The sequence below is a fragment of the Monodon monoceros genome, unplaced genomic scaffold (genome assembly GCF_005190385.1).
Source record: "Monodon monoceros isolate NGI ecotype Baffin Bay Population unplaced genomic scaffold, NGI_Narwhal_1 Super_Scaffold_15, whole genome shotgun sequence".
Lineage (NCBI taxonomy): Eukaryota > Metazoa > Chordata > Mammalia > Artiodactyla > Monodontidae > Monodon > Monodon monoceros.
The window spans coordinates 56,721,864-56,743,450 of NW_021703771.1; the positions used below are offsets into that span (position 1 = coordinate 56,721,864).

Here is a 21,587-nt window from a genome sequence, read left to right on the forward strand (position 1 = left end):
TGGTGGGCACTTAACCTACGTCTCTTAATTCTCTTATTTAACCCATTTGAGGGAGTTTCTGTCACTGTTGTCAGTTTACAGATGGGGAAACAGAGGCCCGGAGTGCTTAAGTCACTTGCTCAAGCAAGGTCAGACAGTGCGTTACTGGCAGAACTGGGTCTTAAAACCAGGCTTTTCTGATTTTAAAATTGATTTACTTACCACTACTATTCTACTAACAAGAGAAACGTTTTCATATCAAAAGAGATGAAAGGGAAATGTTACAGCAATTTAGAGGAGGTATTATGTTAGCTGGAGGGATCAGGAAGGCTTTGGAAGCAGATGTCATGTGAGGTTTAGGTGCCTGAAAATAAGTGGGAAACTGTGTGAAGACTTTTGGGGGCAGGGATGGGAGGAGGGAGAGAAAGGGGCATACAGAAGAGGGGCTAGCATCCGAAAGTATAGTGTTAGGGAAGAACAACAGGTGTCCACCGGACCTCTTGAAAATATTGTAGTCATTAACAAGACATTTTTACTTAAACAAACTTTGTAAACTTTACCGTTGCCTAATTTGTTCCTTTAAAATGCAGATCTGTGTTTGTAGATTAATATCTCAGGGCCAGCTGTAAGAACAGGCAGGCGACTAAGTGGTAAGGCTTGTGGAAAGATGCATGGTAGGGCTTGCTGTCCCTAAGCGATTCTCTGCCTAAGCTTCTTATGATTTCTGAAATTTATCTGCAGAGAATTATTCCTCTGGGTTACAAGGATTTAGCCTTCCAGAGTCCCTCAGTAAAATGTCAGTACACTCCTGAGAGTGATAGCATCTTATCTCAAAAGAATAGTTGCCACTTAACCAAGAGCAAGACCCAGCACCAGTGATGCAGAAACCCAACTGGAAAACTCACTGCGCTCTTATTGCAGGGTTTTGCCTTGTCTTGTTTGACGTTCAGAACAGTGTAGTTACTAAATATCTTTGTCCTTGAAACAGATTGCTAAGTAGAACTCCTATTTCAACACTGAAAGTAATGAAAACAGTAATCTCAGCAGTGTCTTTTAATGATCTATTATTAAAGATAGGCAGAAATAGGCTAAAGATCCTTTGCCTCTATAAGCAAAAATAAGGAGAATGAATCAAATAAAAGGTAGCTTAAGCCAAGACAAGCAAACAAAACCTTTTCAACCCCTTATATATTTCAGGCGTAATTGTTTTCTGATTGACCTAGATGTATCCACTAACAGAAGTTACAGTGTCAGCTGATATGCTTGATTTGCTTAATAAAGTCCTTTTGTAAAGTTTATAATTTTGACATTCTTGATTGTAGAATGGAGTCAGTTGCTAATTTTTTATAGTGCTTTTTAGATGTCTAGGTTAAAAGAACTAATAACTTTTAAAAAAGTGATTATATCAAGTTTCTATAGTTGCAGCACCATTCATAAAAGCATTACCAATTTCAGAATTTGAGTATTTTATTGGGGAAAAAAATGTTGGGAAATGTGTCAGTCTTTCTGGAATTTCATTGGTGGAACTCAGTAATGTTAGCAGCACCTAACTAACAGCCTGTGCTGTCCAACTTTTTTTACAGTAGTAATATTGTGGAAGACAAAAAAAATTGAGACGTCAAAAAATTGATCCCTGTGTCTTTTTGCATATGCTGGATACTTTAAAAACACTTTGAGGTTAATTTTTTATTATAAGTTACAGGTGTACACTATAGTGATTCACAGTTTTCAAAGGTTATGCTCCATTTATAGTTATTATAAAATATTGGTTATATTATACATGTTGTACAATATATCCTTGTAGCTTATTTTACACCTAATAGTTTATACCTCTTAATGCCCTACCCCATGTTGCCCCTCCCCCCCCACTGGTAACCACTAGTTTGTTCTCTATATCTGTGAGTGTGGTTCTTTTTGTTATATTCACTAGTTTGTTGTATCAATATTTTTTAGATTCCACATATGAGTGATACCGTATAGTATTTGTCTTTCTCTGTCTGACTTGTTTCACTTAGCATAATGCCCTCCAATTCCATCCATGTTGCTGCAAATGGCAAAATTTCATTCTTTTTTATGGCTGAGTAGTATTCCATTGTGTGTGTGTGTGTTTTATATATATATAATATATAGTATGTGATATACATATCTCTCTCACATCTTCTATATCCATTCATCTGTTGATGGACACTAGGTTGCTCACATATCTTGGCAATTGTACATAATGCTGCTATGATCATTGGGTTGCATGTATCTTTTCAAATTAGTGTTTTTGGGTTTTTGGATATATTCCCAGGAGTGGAATTGTTGGGTCATACGGTAGTTCTATTTTTAGTTTTTCGAGAAACCTCCACACTGTTCTCCACAGTGGGTGCGCCAATTTACATTCCCACCAACAGTGTAGGAGGGTTCCCTTTTCTCCACATCTTTGCCAACATTTGTTATTTGTATCCTTTTTGATGATGGCCATTCTGACAGGTGTGAGGTGATATCTCGTTGGGGTTTTGATTTGCATTTCCCTGGTGATTAGTGATGTTGAGCATCTTTTCATGTGTCTATTGGCCATTTGTGTGTCTTTTTTGGAAAAATGTCTATTCGGTTCTTCTGCCCATTTTTTAATTGGGCTGCTTGTTTTTTGGTGTTGAGTTGTATGAGCTGTTTATATATGTTGGATATTAACCCCTCATTGGTCATATCATTTGCAAATATTTCCTCCCATTCTGTAGGTTATCTTTTCCTTTTGTTGATGATTACCTTTGTTGTGCAAAAGCTTTTACGTTTAAATAGGTCCCCCCTTTTTTGGCCTTTACTTCCTTTGTTTTAGGAGATAGACCCCCCAAACTATTGCTATAATTTATGTCAAAGAGTGTTCTATGTTTTCCTCTCGAAGTTTTATAGTATCCAGTCTTACATTTAGGTCTTTAATCCATTTTGAGTTTATTTTTGTATATAGTGTTAGAGAATGTTCTGATTTTTGAAATAAAGTAACTTTGGTTAGAGTAGATTTTTAAATATTTTTCAGGGTTATAGGATGCCTTTGAGAATATGATAGAACTTATAAACTCTATCCCCAGATATATGTGCCCTTGGGCTTCCCTGGTGGCGCAGTGGTTGAGAGTCTGCCTGCCGGTGCAGGGGACGCGGGTTCGTGCCCCGGTCCGGGAAGATCCCACGTGCCGCTGAGCGGCTGGGCCCGTGAGCCATGGCCGCTGAGCCTGCGCGTCCGGAGCCTGTGCTCCGCAACGGGAGAGGCCACAACAGTGAGAGGCCCGCGTACCGCAAAAAAAAAAAAAAAAAAAAAAAAAAAAATATATATATATATATATATATATATTCCCTTAACCATAATTTTGCATATATTTCCTGAGATTTATCAACCCCTTAAGTCCGTCCATGGGTCCCTGGCTTACGGGAGTTAACTGTTTCCCTAAGTGCACTGCATCTTTACTTTGTGCTTAGACTGTAGGTCAGTTACTGGCAATAACTATCACGAGAGGGAAAAGATAACTGGAATTAAGTGTTGTGATGTGGGAATATTACCTTTTAACTTTGAAAGTATTTGAACCTAAAACTCCCAGGTGTCATAGGTCGTAATTTTGATTTGAAGATTCCACTCAGCTGTGTTCTCTTTCTCAGTGTTTGAAATGCCAAGGTGTAGTTTAGCAGCAATTTGGAAATTTAAGCCACAGGACACTTTCTGTGTAATGTAAATGTTTTGTGCTATTTCCCACATTTTGTATTTGTCAAAAAAGTTTAAATTAACATCAGCATATAATGAAAGTAAACTTACTTACCTGGGCTGATGCCAGTTTTTAAAAATTTTTCATTCAGAATTGATTTTCTACCATAGTTTTTAACATCATTAATTAATAATCATGATGGCTTGGCTTTTCTACTGTTGCCCAGTAGATGGTACTGTCAGCTTTATTTTGAAATATTCTGGTTTCAGAGTTGGTCATTTAAAATTTTTTTTTTTTTCAAAAAGTAAAGTTATTTTTAGCTCTTTCCCTTCCAACTGACTTTTTACCACCTCCTAAACTGACATTTTTAGGTGAACCCACTAGGTTTAGTATATACATGTTACCTGGGAACTTGTATCTGGAATATGAAATAGGGAGAAAACATTTTCACCTTCCGTAACTATGTCACTTGTTCAGTCTAGAAAGCTTTTAATAATTGTAGACTATGTGCAGAAAATTGTTTAAGGTGCTATTTTCACCTGGTGGAAAGAATAATTAGTTGTAAATTTTACTTATGATGTTTCTGACTTGTAGTCTGAATCTAGTTTGGTAAAATCATTCTGTTGGCATGTTGACCAAATAGATTTTTAGATTGGGAAGTGGAAGGCCTTATTTAAATACTTCATATTTGCATGCTCATCTATATTTCTGTGAGAGATCTAAAAACTTTAAGCCGGAAGTTTTATAATCCTTTTGAATTTTGAGCTTTCTAGCTCTTCATCCCCTGTCAAGATTAGTGGATCCCTAATGTCATTCTGTTTTATGGAAAAACAGAAGGAATACAGAATAACTTTGACCTTCATGAATGTGAGAGTAAACCTAGCTGTTTCAAAGAGAATGGGGCCCCTGCACACAGGTAGTGGTTAAAAGTCTTCAACACGTAAACTGTATGTCCAGGAGATTGCAGAAGAATACTTGGTTTGAGGCTCTCCGTGAGGTGAGAGGAAATTTTCAATATTTGGGGTCAAAAATGCCCATGAAATCAAGATGCCCTTACTTTTTAGTGATAAAATTGGCCTGAAGCTAGTAAGCTTGTTCACATCTCATAGATATTACCAGTGGTTTAGTTTAGGAGGACTAGAAGTGAATGAATATAACAGAGAATTCTAAAGAGCAGTGAAAGAAAGAGGAGGTATAGGGCCGGGGGTCCCATGACTCATGCTTAGCCTTCCTTCCTCATATCTTGGAATATGGGGATAGGGACATGCAAGTCACAGTTTCTAGAATGATGATATTTCTGCTCTTTGAACTAGGTGAACTTGGGTGAGACAAGTTGATTCCTGGGAAAACAGTAATTCTCCTTTTACTAACTTTGATCATCAAATAAGCAGTAATATGAAACAAGAAAAACAGTCTTAGCAAAAAAAAAAAATAGTGTTTGAAATTATAAGCCATATAAGTGAGCTGGCAACTCCATAGGACAGTGCAGGGGTGGTTGTTTGTATCCTTAAGAAGTTCTTTGTTGCATTGTTCTGTTCCCCCTTCCTGAAATTCCAAAATTGGTAAATGCAAAGGGCTTAATAGTGGTAGTGGGCTTTTCTGGATATAATTGTTGAAATTAACTTTATAAAAACGTAGTTCATTTGCTTAAAGACTACATGTGCCAGCCATTAAATGATGACTTTTCTGAGCACTTTTGTAAATTTTGCCTCTTTCTACTATTATCGCTAGTTCCGTGTAAATGAGTTTGGCGCCTTGGAAGTTATTACAGATGAGAGTGAGATGGAAAATGTTAAAAAAGCAACGGCTACCACAACTTGGATGGTACCAACTGCTCAAGAAGGTAAGAACAGGTCATCTGCATTGTCCTTTTTTTTTTTTTTTGAAGAGTTTTAATGTAAGAATATCTAAGGTTTTGTAATAGGCTGGAACTTTGAAAATCCTGGGTGATCTTTGTGTCACATATTCTTAGGTAAATTTCTATGACGAAACTATTATGGAACCAGCTTTTATATTTTAAAATAACTATAAAGTGTCTTCTTTCTTTATGCCAGATCTGTCGTAGCATAAGGTTAATTGGAAAGTATCAAGTAAATCCATGTTTTAATAGCCTACCCAGGTGATTTAGCCAAAAGCCTGCCACTTTTTTCTCATCTACTCCGATGGTTGTAACTAACACCTATATGCTGATGACTCCTAAATCTATATCTCCAGCCCCGACCTCTCCCCCGAGCTCCAGGCCCGTATTTCCACCTGCCTACTGGACATCTCCACCTGGATGTCCCACAGGTACCTCAAACTCCACATGTCTGAAATGCAATTCATTTTCTATTTCTTTCTCCCCTCCCCCCAACCTGCTTTTTCTTCTGTAGCCCGTAATATCAATTGATGGTAGCACCATCCACCCAGTGGACAAGCAAGAAGTCTAGGAGTCATCCTGAATTTGTTCTCTCCCAGCCCCATAGCCTGTTACCTAATCCTCTTGGTTTTTATTTCCTAAATACGTCTCAGATCTGGCCTTTTCTACCTATTATCACTGCCACTGCCTTAGTTTAGGGCCTAATCACCTCTCACCTGAATTATTGCAGACGGGCTCCTAAAGAATCACTCTGCTTCTGATTTCCCCCAATTTATCCCGCACACCGAAGTCAGAGGAACTTGTGTAGATTGCTTATCTGACACTTCACCAACTTCTTATTGTCTCTTTAGCAAAACAGACAAAGATCTGGGTGACCCGCACCCACCTGCTTGCTTTGTGTCTTTGCTCTCTGTTCTGTTCTTTGTATGCTGTGTTCTGGCAGGGCCAGCAGCACTGAATTACATAAAATTCTCCCAACATATCATGCGGTTTCATACTTTCTTGCCTTTTGTGCTCATCCTGTTTCTTCTGGCTGGGATGCTGTTTCTCTCTTTGTCCAGTTGGTAAATTCCTCTTTGGCCTTCAAAACCCTGTTGAGGCTTTATATCAGAAAATCTTTCCTTGACCTCCCCCCGGGCCGGATGAGTCACTTCTTCCTCTGTACTACTTCTGGAACTTGTTCATGCTTCAATTATTGCATGTATCACATTTTATTATAAATATTGGTTTTCTTGTCTGTCTTCTCTTCTAGACTGTGAGCTCTCTTGGGCAAGGTCTATACTGTCATCAGTGTCTAGCGTAAATTGGTGCCTAATAAATGTTTGCTGAATGAATGATTAGCCTAACGATTCAAGCAAAAGGAAATGTGAGCTCCTAGACAATATGGATAATTATGATTTAGGAGATCTTCTGCATTAAAAGTAAAATAGAAAGATGTTGATTCAGCCCATTAAGTAAAAGAGTCACTCATCAAAAACACGATATAACATAGATAACCCTTTTAAAATTTTGTCAAAAAGATACAGCTGTATAGGATTCTATGGATGGTTGGTTTCATCTTCTGAATTTAGTGACTAATGAAATTTTCTTCATTTTACTTTGAACTCTGTAGAAAAGGCCTTGGACAAGCTTTTGTTTACCTTTTCTGAAGAATTTTTTTGTGTGTTATGTAAATAATTTGAGTGATTCCTGTCAAGCCCATCCTCTTCTCCCTCCCAAGCACTGTGTGGTTTGATCATTCATTCATTCATTCAACAAACATTATTCTTTTATTGTGTTGCTAACAAAATTATTAGAAGAAAAAGTCTAAATGTGTCTTGCAATGATTTCTGTCATGGTTTTAACTTTTTTTTTCTTCTTTTCGTCTTCTAGTCTTTTCCGAGAAGACTGGGATGCCTTTCAGGTTGAAGGATCCAGTGAAAGTAGAAGGGCTTCAATTCTGTGAGAACTGTTGTCAGTATGGCAACGTAGATGAGTGTCTTTCTGGAGGAAACTATTGCAGCCAGAATTGTGCTCGGCATATCAAAGACAAGTAGGTTTTTGCCCCCATTCCATCTATAAAATGAGTTTTAGAGTCCAAGGGCCTGGTGCTTGGGAATACAGAGGTTTTGTGCTCTCTGATGCCTGTCATCCAAAAACATCTTTTTTCCCCCAGAGACTTTCCCTTTGGAGACACTTGGACCCTGATCCCACTACTGGACTGGTGTCTTTGGTCATGTCTGAACTGAGTTGTGCTGTTCACGTCCTAGCTGCAATACAACCTCTGCCTCTTTCTTTATAGCCTTTTGTTTACATTAATTTTATTGCTCCCCAGCCAAGAGTATTTAGATTTCTTTGGGCTACATACACATTTTAATGATACTCATGTTTGTGGAAACACACTTTTGTTTATATTTTGGGAGGTCTTAGGTAATTAAGCTAAAACTCCACAAATGGACTGAAGCTCCCCCTGACTGAGAATCCGCTGAATGGCCATAGTGAGTAGCGTGGTAGTTGTGTTACTGCTGATCTCAGGCTGGACTGAGGATTCCGGGTCAGGGCCGTCAGCTGTGACTGACGGTGGTGTGACTGCCATTGGGAACTGTCTGACGAGGTCAGCTTATCACCAACAAGGTGTATTTCCTGTGCGTACTTGCATACTACAAATAAATGACTTGGCATTTATGTTTGAGTGGAGTTTTCCATGTGTTTCAGTCAGAACAGGCTGGAGAATTGTCTGTTTTCGTTAGCCACCTGATGTTTTACAAAGTTACACTTGGCCTTTTTCAGTTGGACTTGGCATTCTTAATAATTGCTAGATCCTTGCTTTAAAATTACCCCTGAAGCCTAGAATATCTCTAAATAATCGATTCTTTCATTAGTATGAATGGCAGCTGTGGAAGACAAATAGTTTTAAACTTGTTAGAACCTGTTTCACCTGTAGTGCTGGTGCCCTTTTAAGATTATATCATTAACTACATAATTATAATAATTATATAAATTAAGACGTCAGCTAATTTCCACTTTGTGTCTTGACAGTGTTACACATGAGGGTGGTTTGAAGCGTCTCTTATCCGTGATACGTACACCATTCTCCTGGTGGTTAAATATTTTTTTAATGAGTTTTGCGCTGCTAATCAACATGCAGGTATTTGATGGGTATTGTCTCCTGTCACTTTTTTTGGGTTTATAAATTCAGCAGAGATCAGAAGGAAGAAAGGGACGTGGGAGAAGACAATGAGGAGGAAGATCCTAAGTGTAGTCGGAAGAAGAAGCCCAAGTTATCTCTGAAAGCGGACTCCAAAGAGGAGGAAGAGCGAGATGAGGAGACGGTTAGTACCCACAGGGCCGCGCTTTTGCGGGTAGCACCGCGGCCCAAGGCACCGGCTCTGGAGCCAGTTACCCGAGTTCACATGTTGGTTCCGTGACCTTGTTTCACCATCAGGAGGTTACCCACCTACCCTCTCTGTGTCACTGTCCTCATCTCAAGATGGGAGTTATAAATAGTAGTACCCCTTCCTCAGGGTGAAGAGGTAGGATGTTCTGGAATTTACTGCTGCAGTGAGAGAGGCACCAGGAGAACCTTCAGTTGCGCGAATGAATTTTAGATTCCTCTTGACAGCAAAATGCCAATCCCATTTTGGTAAATTGCAGACAGATCTCATAAAACGATGTGAGTAGGTATAAAATGGCAGATGAACGTCAGGTATATTTAGCTAAAACTAATTCACAATATGCTAATTAAAACATAAACATCCCCTCTCTAAAATATTTATTAGTAGCTCTATATGAAAAGGGAGCTTTGAGGTCTCAAAGCATTTTCCTTAAGATGAATATTGAGCAACGATGATTGGCTAGTCACTGTTTTAGGAGTTGGGAATGCAGGGATGAATATGACAGCAGGAAGACAGGGTTTCTTTTCTCAGGGACATTACATTCTTGTTAAGGGGACATAAAATTAACAAAATAAACAGGGGTAATATCAACCTGTGATGAGCACTATGCCGAGAATTACAATAGGGCATTAAGATGATCTGACTGCTTTAAGTTGGGTTATCAGGGAGGCCTCCTAGGGAGGGTGGCTTGGACAATGTGATCTGAATGATAAGAAGGAGCCTGATGTAAAGTTGGGAGTCAGAAGCCCCGTGGGCACAGTGGAATTGCTAGGGAAAAGACCATAAGGTAAGAACCCGTGTAGCATGTTTTGTTTAAGGAAATAAGAAAAGGTAGTTGAGCCTTGAGGGCTAGGGGAGAATGGAGTAAGATGAGGCTGAAGAGTTCTGTGTGGTCCAGGGCTTTATGGTAAAAACCAGAGTAATGGGTTTTCACTTTATGCTGAGTATGATAGGAAGCCATTGGAAAGTTGAAGGCAGGGGAATACTTTGATATGATTAATGTTTTAAAATGATCACTCTAGCTTTGACATGTGAGAGCAAGAGTAGAATCAGGGAAACCAGTTAGGAGTTTATTGCAGTGACTAAATAAGAGGGCTGTTTAAGATAGAAGTCAGCGGATTTGAGATAGATGCTAAAGGTAGGGTTGTCAGGGTGTGTGAGGGAAAGAGAAGAATCAGAGATAGCTCTTAGCTTTCTGGATTGAACTATGGACTGGCTAATCATGCCGTTACTTGAGACTGGGAAGGCCAGAGTGGAGTATAGCATTTAGAGTCCTTTGGCCGTCGTGAGTTTGAGATTCTTATTAGACATCCAAGCGAAGATCCCAAGTAGGCATCTGGATACATGAATGTGGAGCCAGGCAAGAGGTCAGGGCTGGAGATATGGATGAGGGATGTTCGGCAGACAGACGATCTTTAAAACCTAGGGAGAATGATTAGACAAAGAAGAGAAGGGGATTAGGTTGCAGGAGATGTCAGCAGAGGGACTGTGAAAGAGGGGCCAGTGAGGTGTGAGGGAAGCCAGAACAGAGTGGTCCAGGAGCTGAAAGAAGAAAGTGTTTCAAGGAGGTGGGAGCTGTATCTGTACTATAACAGAGTGTAATTCTTGGAAATGTTCTTATTTTGTAAGGACCTCAGGCCAAAAGCAACACAGTTCTCAAGTGACCTATATTCTTACTTTCTTTTAAAAGTTATGAAGTGAAATTGAAGAAGAGTCCAAAAAAAAAATAATGCTTTCTGACAGCTCTCTAACTTTTCATTGGTGCCAATTTCATGAACTTTTTAAAATCATAAACTTTTCTTCCTTATTGTAGGAAAACAAACAAGATGGAAGAATCCTGAGGGGTTCGCAGAGAGCCCGAAGGAAAAGGCGAGGTGATTCGGCTGTATTAAAGCAGGGTGAGTTGATGAAAGGAAGGTTTTATTTGTAACTTTATGAAGCTGAAAATATTTCACACAGGTACACATTTTAGTCTTAATTGTAATGCACAGTATGGCAGTTAAAGGATCGTTTGGGGGTTCTCTTTGATTAAATTGTGTCAATAAAAATTAGAGTTTAGAAGAAGTAGATAAGGGGGAAAAGTGGAAATTAGCAACTTTTGAGTAGTGTCAGGGCAAACTTGAGACCACTTTCCATTATTTATTTTTCCATCCAGTAGGTATCTTTCACTTATGCGCTTTGACTAAAACCTCTGTTCTTATTCATTTCCTAAGGTTGTAGATTTTTAAAGTTTCCTCTCAACCATGACCTCCTGATCTGGTACCTTTTTTTTCCTTCGTTCCTCAAGGAACACTTTATTCTCATGAGGAATCTAGTCCTTTATGCTCATGAGGCCCTGCCCTTCAGTACTTGGTGGATGAACTCGCTGCCTTATTCATCGTGGACCTTGGGTCATCTCCATAGAAGCCTCCGTGTGCCCCACTAGGCTGTATCCAAAGGAAGGACCTGCCACATCTGCCTGGCCGGTCCTCCACGTTAGGTCACTGTACTTTGCACAGTCCCGTTCTGACCTGCCAGTCACATTGCCCCTGCAGATCAAGGCCTGAACCCAGCGCTCCTCTTCCGGGTTTGGCTGCATTCCTCGCTCATTCGGCTCTTAATTCTGCAAAAAGAGTTTGAGATATTTCTACCTGCGTCAAACACACAGCCTAACTTTTACATTTTGGGGGAGATGACCTTCTATCTTATGTCACTGAAATTAAAGGGAGTAAATTCTCAGTTACTCTGCACTCTGCCTCCAAAGTGTCTTTATCCTGACTCTCCCTTCCCCTTCATTTCTACTCTCAGGGCTCTGGCCCTTCTGTGACCTTGTTCCTTCAGTCATTTCCCCCTCTTAGGTGTTCCTTTTTTTTTTTTCCTCTTCATGAGCTTCATCATTGCCTGTTGCAGTCTCATCCCCAAAATACCATTCCCCCAATTTTAATACCCATCAAGCTGTTATACCCTTCCTTTCATTTTCATTTTTTGTCAAATTAATCCCAAATAAAATTGATATTAGCCGACTCCATATGTTTATCATTTATGTATTCTTTTGCTACTTCAATTTGGCCTTTGGCACCTTGATTTTTTTTTTCCCTTTTTTTTTTTTTTTTAATCTTGGAGAAAGATTAGCAGTCAGTCCCTAACCACTCAGTGCACTGACCTTTTCTCAGTCCTCAACTTCTTGATTCCCTAGGAAAAAAAATTTTGAGCATCCTGCTTCTAGAAGAAGCTCTTACTTGCTGTAGCTTCCATGGTACTGTTCTTTCTTGGCTTCCTACTACATCTTCTTCATTAACCTTAAGTTCTTCTGCTTCTTTTCTCTATACTCATACCTGGATATACACACAGTTCACTTGTTAGCTCTCATTTCTTTGGAAGAGGAGCCAGGAAAAGAGATTGAGAAATACAAGCCATGAAAGTAAGAGAAGGGCCAGGCCTGGGGATAGTTAGGGAAGTGAGAGTTCATAGTGTACCACTCTGATTTCTTAGATTTGGAAATTCTGTCATTTTAGTTTCATTCGCTTTTCAGGTTTGCCTCCTAAAGGAAAGAAAGCTTGGTGCTGGGCATCCTACCTGGAAGAGGAAAAAGCTGTGGCAGTGCCAGCAAAGCTGTTCAAGGAGGTACAGGCCCTTCTAGAAATACTGTCCATAACGCTTCTCTGGAATTGGTACTGCCATTTCTACTGTCTGTTTAGGAAATGTGACTTGGGATAATTTCTCAAACATATTATTTTTCATATGCGGAGGGGTGCCTCCGAGGGCAGCTAGCATTTATACACACACCTTCCCCAGTGCCGTGTGCGTGAGCACACCTCATGCACGCACACGCGCGTGCGTGTGCTCTTTCTTCTCAATGGTTACCAGGCTTTCTCACTGATTTTAAAAGGGATGTTTCTACTACTACTGAAAAACCAGTAGATGAAGAAGAACTAGCGTAAAATTTCATGTCAACATCATGTCTTTGGGAGAATAAAAATGAGTTACTGTGGTTTACGTAACAAAACATTGAAAGATGGGTTACTGTATAACTATGGAAAAATATTTTATCATAAGTGAGTTAAAATCAATAAAAGTAGTTCTGAGTGGGAACTGCTGTCTCTGGGCTAGACCACGGGTCAGTAAACTTTTTCCATAAAGGACAATAGAAAATATTGTAGGCTTTATGGGGTATGTGGTCTCAGATGTAACAACTCAACTCTGTTCTTGTAATGAAAGTAGCTAGAGACAATACATAAATGAATGAACATGGCTGTATTCCAATAAAATTTTATTTACAAAAACAGGTGGTGGGCTGGATTTGTCCCTTAGACTGTAGTTTGCTGACCCTTGGTTTAAATGATTTAATTATATTTAATCATGGTATGTAATAAATCTGCCATCAATACTTTGTTATATATATGTATGAACACAGAGATTTTAAGAAGTGGTGAGTATTCAATAAAATTTTTTTTAAAAGTGGTGAATAGTAAATGTTGGGATGATTACATCTGCATTAAAATATTTAATATGTAATAGTAATTGCATATGACTTGTTCTGTATAATTATTTTCTGCAACTTTGGTCCTTTGCAGAATAGACTTTTTTACAATTTTTTAAAAAAAGCTTAAATACAGCTAATTACTTGAATCAGTAATACATTCATGTGATTAAAATGAAGGCGCTATAAGAAAATTGTATGCACATATAAGCAATATATAGACACAAATCCTCCCCTCCCTGTCTTTAACCCAATGATAACATATGTCGCATACTGTTTTGGACTTTGCTTTTTGTCTAACTTAGCTTGGAGATTATTCCATCTCAGTTCATCTAACCACTTCATCAGTCTTTTATACTGATGCATCGTATTCCATCTTACGTTTGTTCCATAATAATGTAAGCTGCTCCCTATTGATTGACATATATGTCATATATGTATGTCATATATATTACATGAGTATGACACACATATATGTGTCAGTGCATGTAAAGACACATATATGAGTCTTTTGGTAAGTAAATGCTTTGGTGAATAACCTCGTACACCTCTCCTTTAGCACATATGTGGCTATCTCTGTTGGATAATTCCCCCGGATTAGAATTGCTGAGTCAAAGAGAATGTTCTTTTTTATGGGTATCATGAGATTGCTAGAGGTCGTACAAGTTTATGTCCCTATTAGCGATGTATGTGTGCATCTCTTTCCCTAGAGCCTTGCCAAAGCACTGCAACCAAACTTTTTGATCTTTATCAGTCTGACAGGCGAAGTATATTTTCCTGTAATTTTACTTTGTATGACTCTTATGGGGGAGATTGAGCATCTTTTTAAGTCGATAAGACATTTAAATTTCCTTTTCTGTCACCTGTTTATAGTCTTTGTGCATTTTTCCATGAGATGACCCAGTGATCCTTTTCTTCTGGATTTTTAGGAGTTGTTTATGTATTTGGTTATATAGTCTTTATTGAAGAATGGTGATCACTCACTAAAACTGCTGTCATTTTGCATTTTAGTATCAATCTTTTCCATATAACAAAAATGGGTTTAAAGTTGGCATGAAATTAGAAGGTGTGGACCCTGAGCATCAGTCCGTGTACTGCGTCCTCACTGTGGCTGAGGTAAGCTTTGCCTCATCTTTATTTTTAAAACAAAATAGTGATTATAGGGATTTAATAATGGGAAAAGGTGCCATTTGTTGAGTGCTTACTTTATGCCAGGCGCGGTGCTTAGCGTTTTGTAAACATTACCTCATTTAATCTTTGCAAGAACCCCTTTTCATCCCTGTTCTATAGATGAAGGAACTGAGGCTCAGAGAGGTTAAGTGAGGTATACAAGGCCACACAGCTTCAAAGTCGTAGAACCAGGATTTGACCCCTGGTCTGTCTGACGCCATAGGCTTTACCATACCATGTTCCTTAACATAAGGAACAGACCAACGGATATTTATATTACTTTCAGTATTTCAAGGTATCTCTTTGAAATTTTTCACGGAAAGATGTCCAAGTCAATTAGGTATATCTTAGTCCAATATATTACTGAAAGCTCTTAGAATTTTTTTTTTCCTTTATGTGCTTGCCTCCTTCTTGTTCTCTTCCTTGAGTCAGGGGTATGTATCTTTTAAATTTTTCCTGAAAGAATAAGACCATCATGTGTATTAGTTTTAGTTATCATAGTTTTCCTTCAGTGACTTAGTGGATTTGTAAGAAGTTTGGCTCCTACACAACACAGTCTCATCTGATAGCTGGATGATGACAGTCACCATAAATAATAACATACCGTTACATAGCCTCTACCATGGGACAGATGCTGAGGTGAGTGTTTTCCATGTATTAGCTTATATAGTTCTCAGAACAATTGAGATTTATGAAAACATTCAGTAAGTATAGACTGCTTTTAAGAAGTTGGCTGTAAAAGACAAGGGAAACTTTTTAAGGGAGGGGTGTGTGTGTGTGTGTGTGTGTGTGTGTGTGTGTCTCAACACTTGGTTTTAAAGGAAATTTATTTTAGTTTGTCTAGTTTTTTTTTTTATCATTACAGTAATGTTTGCTCATCCTGGAAATGTCAGCTGGTGTAAGAGTATATAAAATTAAAAAACAGAAGTTCTGTGTCCACCCTGTTTTCCTCATTCTGTATCCCAAAGATAACGACACTTATGAGTTCATGGTGTTCCTTCCAGATGTTTTCTCTGCATGTATAAATATATTTTTCTCTTTTTTACATGTAAGTGATATCATACATAATATTATGCAACTTGCTTTTGTGACACTGTATCTTATATATTATATTATACATATATAATATTTTTAACCAGTGAGTAGTATTCCATTTCACTGAATTGCTGCAGTTTATTTAATTGTTCTCATATTGATGAACAACTGAGTGCTCTTCACTTTCTCATTATTACAAACAGTGCCTCTGTGAGCATCCTTTTATATTTCGGTGGTTTTTTGTTGGCTTTTTTAAAAATTTGTTTTGTTTTGTTTTTTGCATAGTGAGTATGTCTGTAGGAGCCATCCCTAGAATTACCAGGTTGAAAGTTAAGGATGTTTAAATTTTGATGCATATTGCTATTTTGTGCTCCAAAAACGTTTATCAGTTGTTAGATTTTCACCAAGAGTGTACAAGAATTTGTCTGTACAAGAATTTGTCTAAGCCTAAAAGATAGTTTTTTCTTTACTTTTTCTTGCTCTCTCCCTCATCCCTCCCTTTTTGTTGTAATGAGAAGAGACTGGCTAGAGAATGCTTGAATTCTGAAGAAGTCATTGGGGAGCAGAGGATTGGAAGGCTCAGAGAGAGCAGATAATTGACAAAGAAGGGATGGGAGAAGATGGGATCCAGAGTATATGAGGAGATCCAAGCCTTCGCCAGCAGGGGGGGTTTCTCCTTGAGTTCTGCAGGGGAGAGCAGGAAAGGATGGGTGTGGTGGGCGTGGGCAGGTTTGCCAGTTTGGAGGCAACTTCTGGAGGTAAAGCGTCAGCTGAGATTGACGATAGAGATAGTGGGATTGGTAGCTGAAAGAGAGGGAGGAGGTTTAAAAAGGCCATTGTGAAGAATGGGAGAGGGGGAACTGGCCAGGCACGTCTAGAAGGATTGCTGTGCAGTAGGGAGAGTGCGGTAAACAGGTACATTTGATTCACGTTATTTATGGTAGTTATATTCCGTAAATACTACTGAACCATTGCACTTGGAGGAAATACAGGGTTAGGTTCCTGGGAGCCTCTGGTCACAACATTCTCGTCAGCCGATCAGCACTAACCTTGTTTTATATTTCTGTGTGAAGACAACCTGTTTGTCTATTGTTGATTCTGTAACATTGAACTCATGGCCACCAGCGCTGATGAAGCTTATCTGTTACACAGACCTTCCCTGTCAGGCACTTGCCGGCCTTCTTGTACTTAGGAACACTACCTAGCACTTCAGTACTAGGGTTAGGGGCGGTTTTAAATAGCAAAATCACAACAAAATGCACAAAACATGAAAAAACGTGACACTAAATAAGTAGGTAACATAAAGGACCCTTGCTTGTAGGGTGAGGTACAAAACACGAAGGCAGAGCATCTTGCCTTGTTCAGCCTCAGCTGGAAACTTGCACGATGGGTGAGTCAGATTTTTCACCACTCTGTGCATGCACATGTCCCAAGACCCCACAAATATTATTTTGGGGTTACAAATGTATGTTATCAAGGTGAATTTGCAAATACGGAAACCATGAATAATGAGGATTGACTGTGTGTCATCTTTTTCCCTTAGCACCAGTCCCTAGACCAGGTATAGGTGCAGACTGGGTGAATACTTGGGATAATGGAATTTTGTCAGACAACATTTTAGGGCAACAATTTAAAATGTTGATAAAATATTTTAAGTGACTGCTAAGGAAGGAGGCTCCAGAGAAAGGAAGATGCTAGGGAGAAAGTAGAGGAATAAATGTGAGATGCTAGAGTTTTCATTGAGATTCAGAAGGAAGTGTATCGGGAGTAACTGGGTTAGCAGACTGAATGGATGTGTTAATTTAATCGTTGAAAGGCAGCGCAGTTTCTGATGGGACAAGATCCATGGGAGAAGAGGAAGTGCAGGGAGAAAGAGCTGCGGTATTGGCTGAGTCACCCATGTGCCTGGTGGAACTACTCAGGATGGAAAGGAAGAGAGTGAGCCAATGCTTAGCGTGATGAGTGACAAGGGATGTTCGGGAGGTAGTATGCAGGATGATGAGGGCGAAGGTGGTGCAGCCACATGGCACAGGCCTCAGAGGAGCAGGGTGGAGAACAGGCCCAGGAGCGTGGTGTGGCCTGAGGCAGGAGGCCACGCTTGGGCCTCGGAGGGATGGAGAGTAGGAGAAAGAGCAGCCTCCACTTGAGGGAAGGCTTCAGAGGGAAGAAGCAGATGTGCCTTTGAGCAAGGAAGTTGAGGGTGGAGGAGGCTGTTTACCAAAGGGTTTCGGAGGGCGTGAGCTATAGTAGAGATTACAGGGGGAGTAGTGGGAAGTTGACAGCGCATGGGGCAGAAGCTCAGAGCAGTATGACCCTGAAGGATTGAAGGGATAAATTACTGAAGGGGCTTGTTTCTTAGGCATTGACCAGAGACAACTGAGGGTAAGGCAGGGTGGGCCTGCCTAGCTCCAAGGATTGTAAGAGAAGCAGCCCCTGAGCTCCTCCTTGGCATGGGATGGGTGGGGGGCAGCCACCTACCCTTCTTGAACGATCGTGCTTCTAGAGACCCCAGTCTTGGCTCTGCAGGGTGTTCTTATCTCTCTGGGGGGAGTCAGCTTATTTTCACTTTTATATGTGTAGCATTAATACCTTCTATATTTTAATTTTTATTTATTTTTATTTATTTTTTTTGCGGTAAGCGGGCCTCTCACCACTGTGGCCTCTCCCGTTGCGGAGCACAGGCTCCGGACACGCAGGCTCAGCGGCCATGGCTCACGGGCCCAGCCGCTCCGCGGCATGTGGGATCTTCCCGGACCGGGGCACGAACCCGCGTCCCCTGCATCGGCAGGCGGACTCTCAACCACTGCGCCACCAGGAAAGCCCTACCTTCTATTTTTTTTTAAATGCTAATATATAAGATAAAATATTTAAAAATCCATCATTCCCTTTTGCCTCTTCTTTCCCACTTCTCAAAACAAATCATTGTTAATATTTGGCATCTGTCCTTCCAGACTATTTTTTTTACTGTGAATTTACATATATATGTGTGTAAGTATGTATATAAATGTGTGTCTAAATACATATACTTTTGTGTGTGAGTCCATGTATGTATTTATGTATATATGTGTGGGCATATGTATATATGTATACACACATAATAACATATATATACCCGCAGAAACATGCATAAATACATACATGGACTCACACGAATATAATTTTTCTCATAAACTGTGACTCACTCTGTAAGTTTGTTCTGCCGCTTGAATTTTAACAGTCTGCCCTAGAGAACTCTTCATGGCAGTAACCGTACAGCTTCCTGATTACTTTAGGATTGTGAATTGCCCTGGCTCCGCGCTCTAATCTCAAGCTTCTTGTTCAGACTTCTGCAAGGCAGGTGCCCTGGAGTGGTTAGAGGTCTGGTGTGGCGTGTGGTTCCACTTGAACACATCTGCTGTGCTAGTGGGAAGGAGACTGAGAGGCCGAACTGTCTTGAGAGCCCAAGGCCAAGCGTGACCCAGCGAAGACCCCAGAAACCTACATAACCTTTTTTTTTTTTCAACTGAGAACTCCCCCGAGTGGGGCCCTAATTTAGGCAGATATGTGGCATCAGCATTCGGCATGCATTACATAGAGTGAGTTTTCACTGGATTCCAGGGAGCCTGTCTCATCTGAGTATGAACTGGGGAGGCTTTTCTTTCTTTCTCCCCACTCTGCTACTAGTGGAGAGGAGAATAAGTTGACTTCTCCGCATGTCTGCACCAGCCATGGTCTGGCTGGATATCGCTGTGTGTGGAGCTTTACAAAGGACAGAGAGCTAGCACTGAGCCAGTACACGGCAGGGCACCCACTCTGGCACCCTACAGGAGCTGTGCTGCCAGCTCCCCTTGGTAGCATGTGCTTGTACAATGTAGGGAGTGAACAGAGGACTTGTCTGCGTGGGAGAATTGTCACCCAGGATGCATGTGCTCCTGGTGGAACTGAGGATGATGCCAGAACACTGTAGCTCAGCTCTTCCCAATGTAATAGCCTTTGCTTTTAGATTTTGTTATTTGTTCACTTGTTTTTGTGGCTGTTAACAAGGGTGCTTTGATTAACATAATCCATATCATACTTGATATCCATGTTAATTTATTTTTGTACATGTGCAGAAATATTCTGGGCCTTTTGTTTTGTTTTGTTTTTTAATCGACCTCCTTTACCTTTTTCAGGTTTGTGGGTACCGGATAAAGCTGCACTTTGATGGATATTCTGATTGTTACGACTTCTGGGTAAATGCAGATGCTCTGGATATTCACCCAGTTGGGTGGTGTGAGAAGACTGGCCACAAGCTCCATCCTCCAAAAGGTATTGTCACTTTTTAGTTGCACATTTTATATTCTGAAACACTTATTTTCTTATATCTTAATTTAGATTTTTAAGAATTCAGACTTTATGATTATTCAGGTGGGCCCAAATTTAAGCTTATTGTTAATGATGAAAAATGTTTATCAAAGTGAAAGAAATTTAGGGCTTCCCTGGTGGCGCAGTGGTTAAGACTCCGCCTGCCAATGCAGGGGACACGGGTTCGAACCCTGCTCCGGGAAGATCCCACATGCCGCAGAGCAGCTAAGCCCGTGCGCCATGACTACTAAGCCTGCACTCTAGAGCCCGTGAGCCACAACTACTGAAGCCCATGCACATAGAGCCCGTGCTCCACAACAAGAGAAGCCACCGCAATGAGAAGCCCATGCACCGCAACCAAGAGTGGCCCCCGCTCGCCGCAACTAGAGAGAAAGCCTGTGTGCAGCAACAAAGACCCAACACAGCCAAAAATAAATAAATTTAAAATAAAATAAAATAAAGTGAAAGAAATTTAAAAAATAGAATCCTACTTAAGAGAATAAACTATGTCCATGTACTTACTTGCATGTCACATAACGCCTGCTTGATACTTAATTTTGACTACAGGTTTTAGCTACAGATTTCTATTTCATACACACACAACACATGCACAAATACATCCTTGAAATATGTTTACATAGCTAACTGTATTTACTGACATTTCAGTAAATAAAAAATCTTGAGAAATTATGCATTGAACTTACGTATCTGAATATTTAGGAGACTGGAAAGGAGAATATAACACTGAAAATCAGTTCAGCTGGGGGCTGGACTAATGGCAATTACTCTTTTATTATTAAATTCTTTATATTACAGTCTGCCAATGCTTCTGTCTGTTTCATGTATACAAAACATCCAAGAATAACAGATCCTATCTTTTTCAGTTCATCCCTAATATATTTAATAATTTCTTATTTCCTTCCTTTTCATATTACATTCAGTATTTTTTGCTTGATGTCAAAGAACCAGGTTACTAGTTTGATAGTTTTGGCCTGTCTCAGGGTTATTGGGTTTTAGTGGACAAGCTATCCTTTGGTTTTAAGTGAAAAATTAATGGCAGAATGGCATTTTCAGATAACTGAATGATCAAACAGAAGCACCTAGAAAAGTTAAGGACGAAAAAGAAAGTCTGTAAGCCTTTGTATAAATTGGCCTGTTATATATGGTGAATTATTAGCTGTTCCTTTCACACCAGCCTTGGGATTTTGATGGAAGTAGAAGAGAGCACATGAGTAGATAAAATTAAATGCTCAGTTTCCTTTTTGAAGAAAATGTTGGTTTTACCAGCATTAAACATGAAATTGTGAAAATTAAGACAAGGACGTTTCCATTGTTGTAATTTGCCAACATGCTTACTTCATAAATCTTGAATTGTCATTCTTGTGGTGACAGGCCAGAAAGATTTTACCTGTTGTTATTACCATTTTTTCCAGCTTCCCACTTGTTCCTACAAGTTAGTCTCCCAGAGTAGAACGGGTGAGGGAAAAACAAAGAACTCAACTACTCTAGCTCACTGCTGAGGAATTCTACCTAAATACTGGTAGAAATGGTCTGGTAATAAAAAGAAGTCCATCTGAGTACAATATATGTTTGCTTTCTTACACCTTTTCTTTTCATCCATTACCATTCATTCAGAATTGAAAAACATAATATAATTTGTTGGAAATAAATACCCTGTGTATAAAAATACATAGATACAAATTATGAGTTAA

The 21,587-nt window shown here is 39.6% G+C and overlaps 1 protein-coding gene across 5 annotated transcripts in view; it reads left to right on the top strand.

Moving 5' to 3' along the window:
- L3MBTL3 (L3MBTL histone methyl-lysine binding protein 3) overlaps nucleotides 1-21,587 on the top strand; it is a 118,224-nt gene that overhangs the window by 24,028 nt on the left and 72,609 nt on the right. For 2 of the 5 annotated variants that reach the window (XM_029224022.1, XM_029224023.1), the window contains 8 exons: nucleotides 5,388-5,499; nucleotides 5,871-5,945; nucleotides 7,387-7,546; nucleotides 8,693-8,825; nucleotides 10,702-10,786; nucleotides 12,400-12,491; nucleotides 14,359-14,463; nucleotides 19,704-19,839. In XM_029224022.1, the coding sequence (XP_029079855.1) occupies nucleotides 5,388-5,499; nucleotides 5,871-5,945; nucleotides 7,387-7,546; nucleotides 8,693-8,825; nucleotides 10,702-10,786; nucleotides 12,400-12,491; nucleotides 14,359-14,463; nucleotides 19,704-19,839 (898 nt within the window). The remainder of the gene's footprint in view (nucleotides 1-5,387; nucleotides 5,500-5,870; nucleotides 5,946-7,386; nucleotides 7,547-8,692; nucleotides 8,826-10,701; nucleotides 10,787-12,399; nucleotides 12,492-14,358; nucleotides 14,464-19,703; nucleotides 19,840-21,587) is intronic. The other 3 variants (XM_029224025.1, XM_029224027.1, XM_029224026.1) reach the window with 3 other exon arrangements.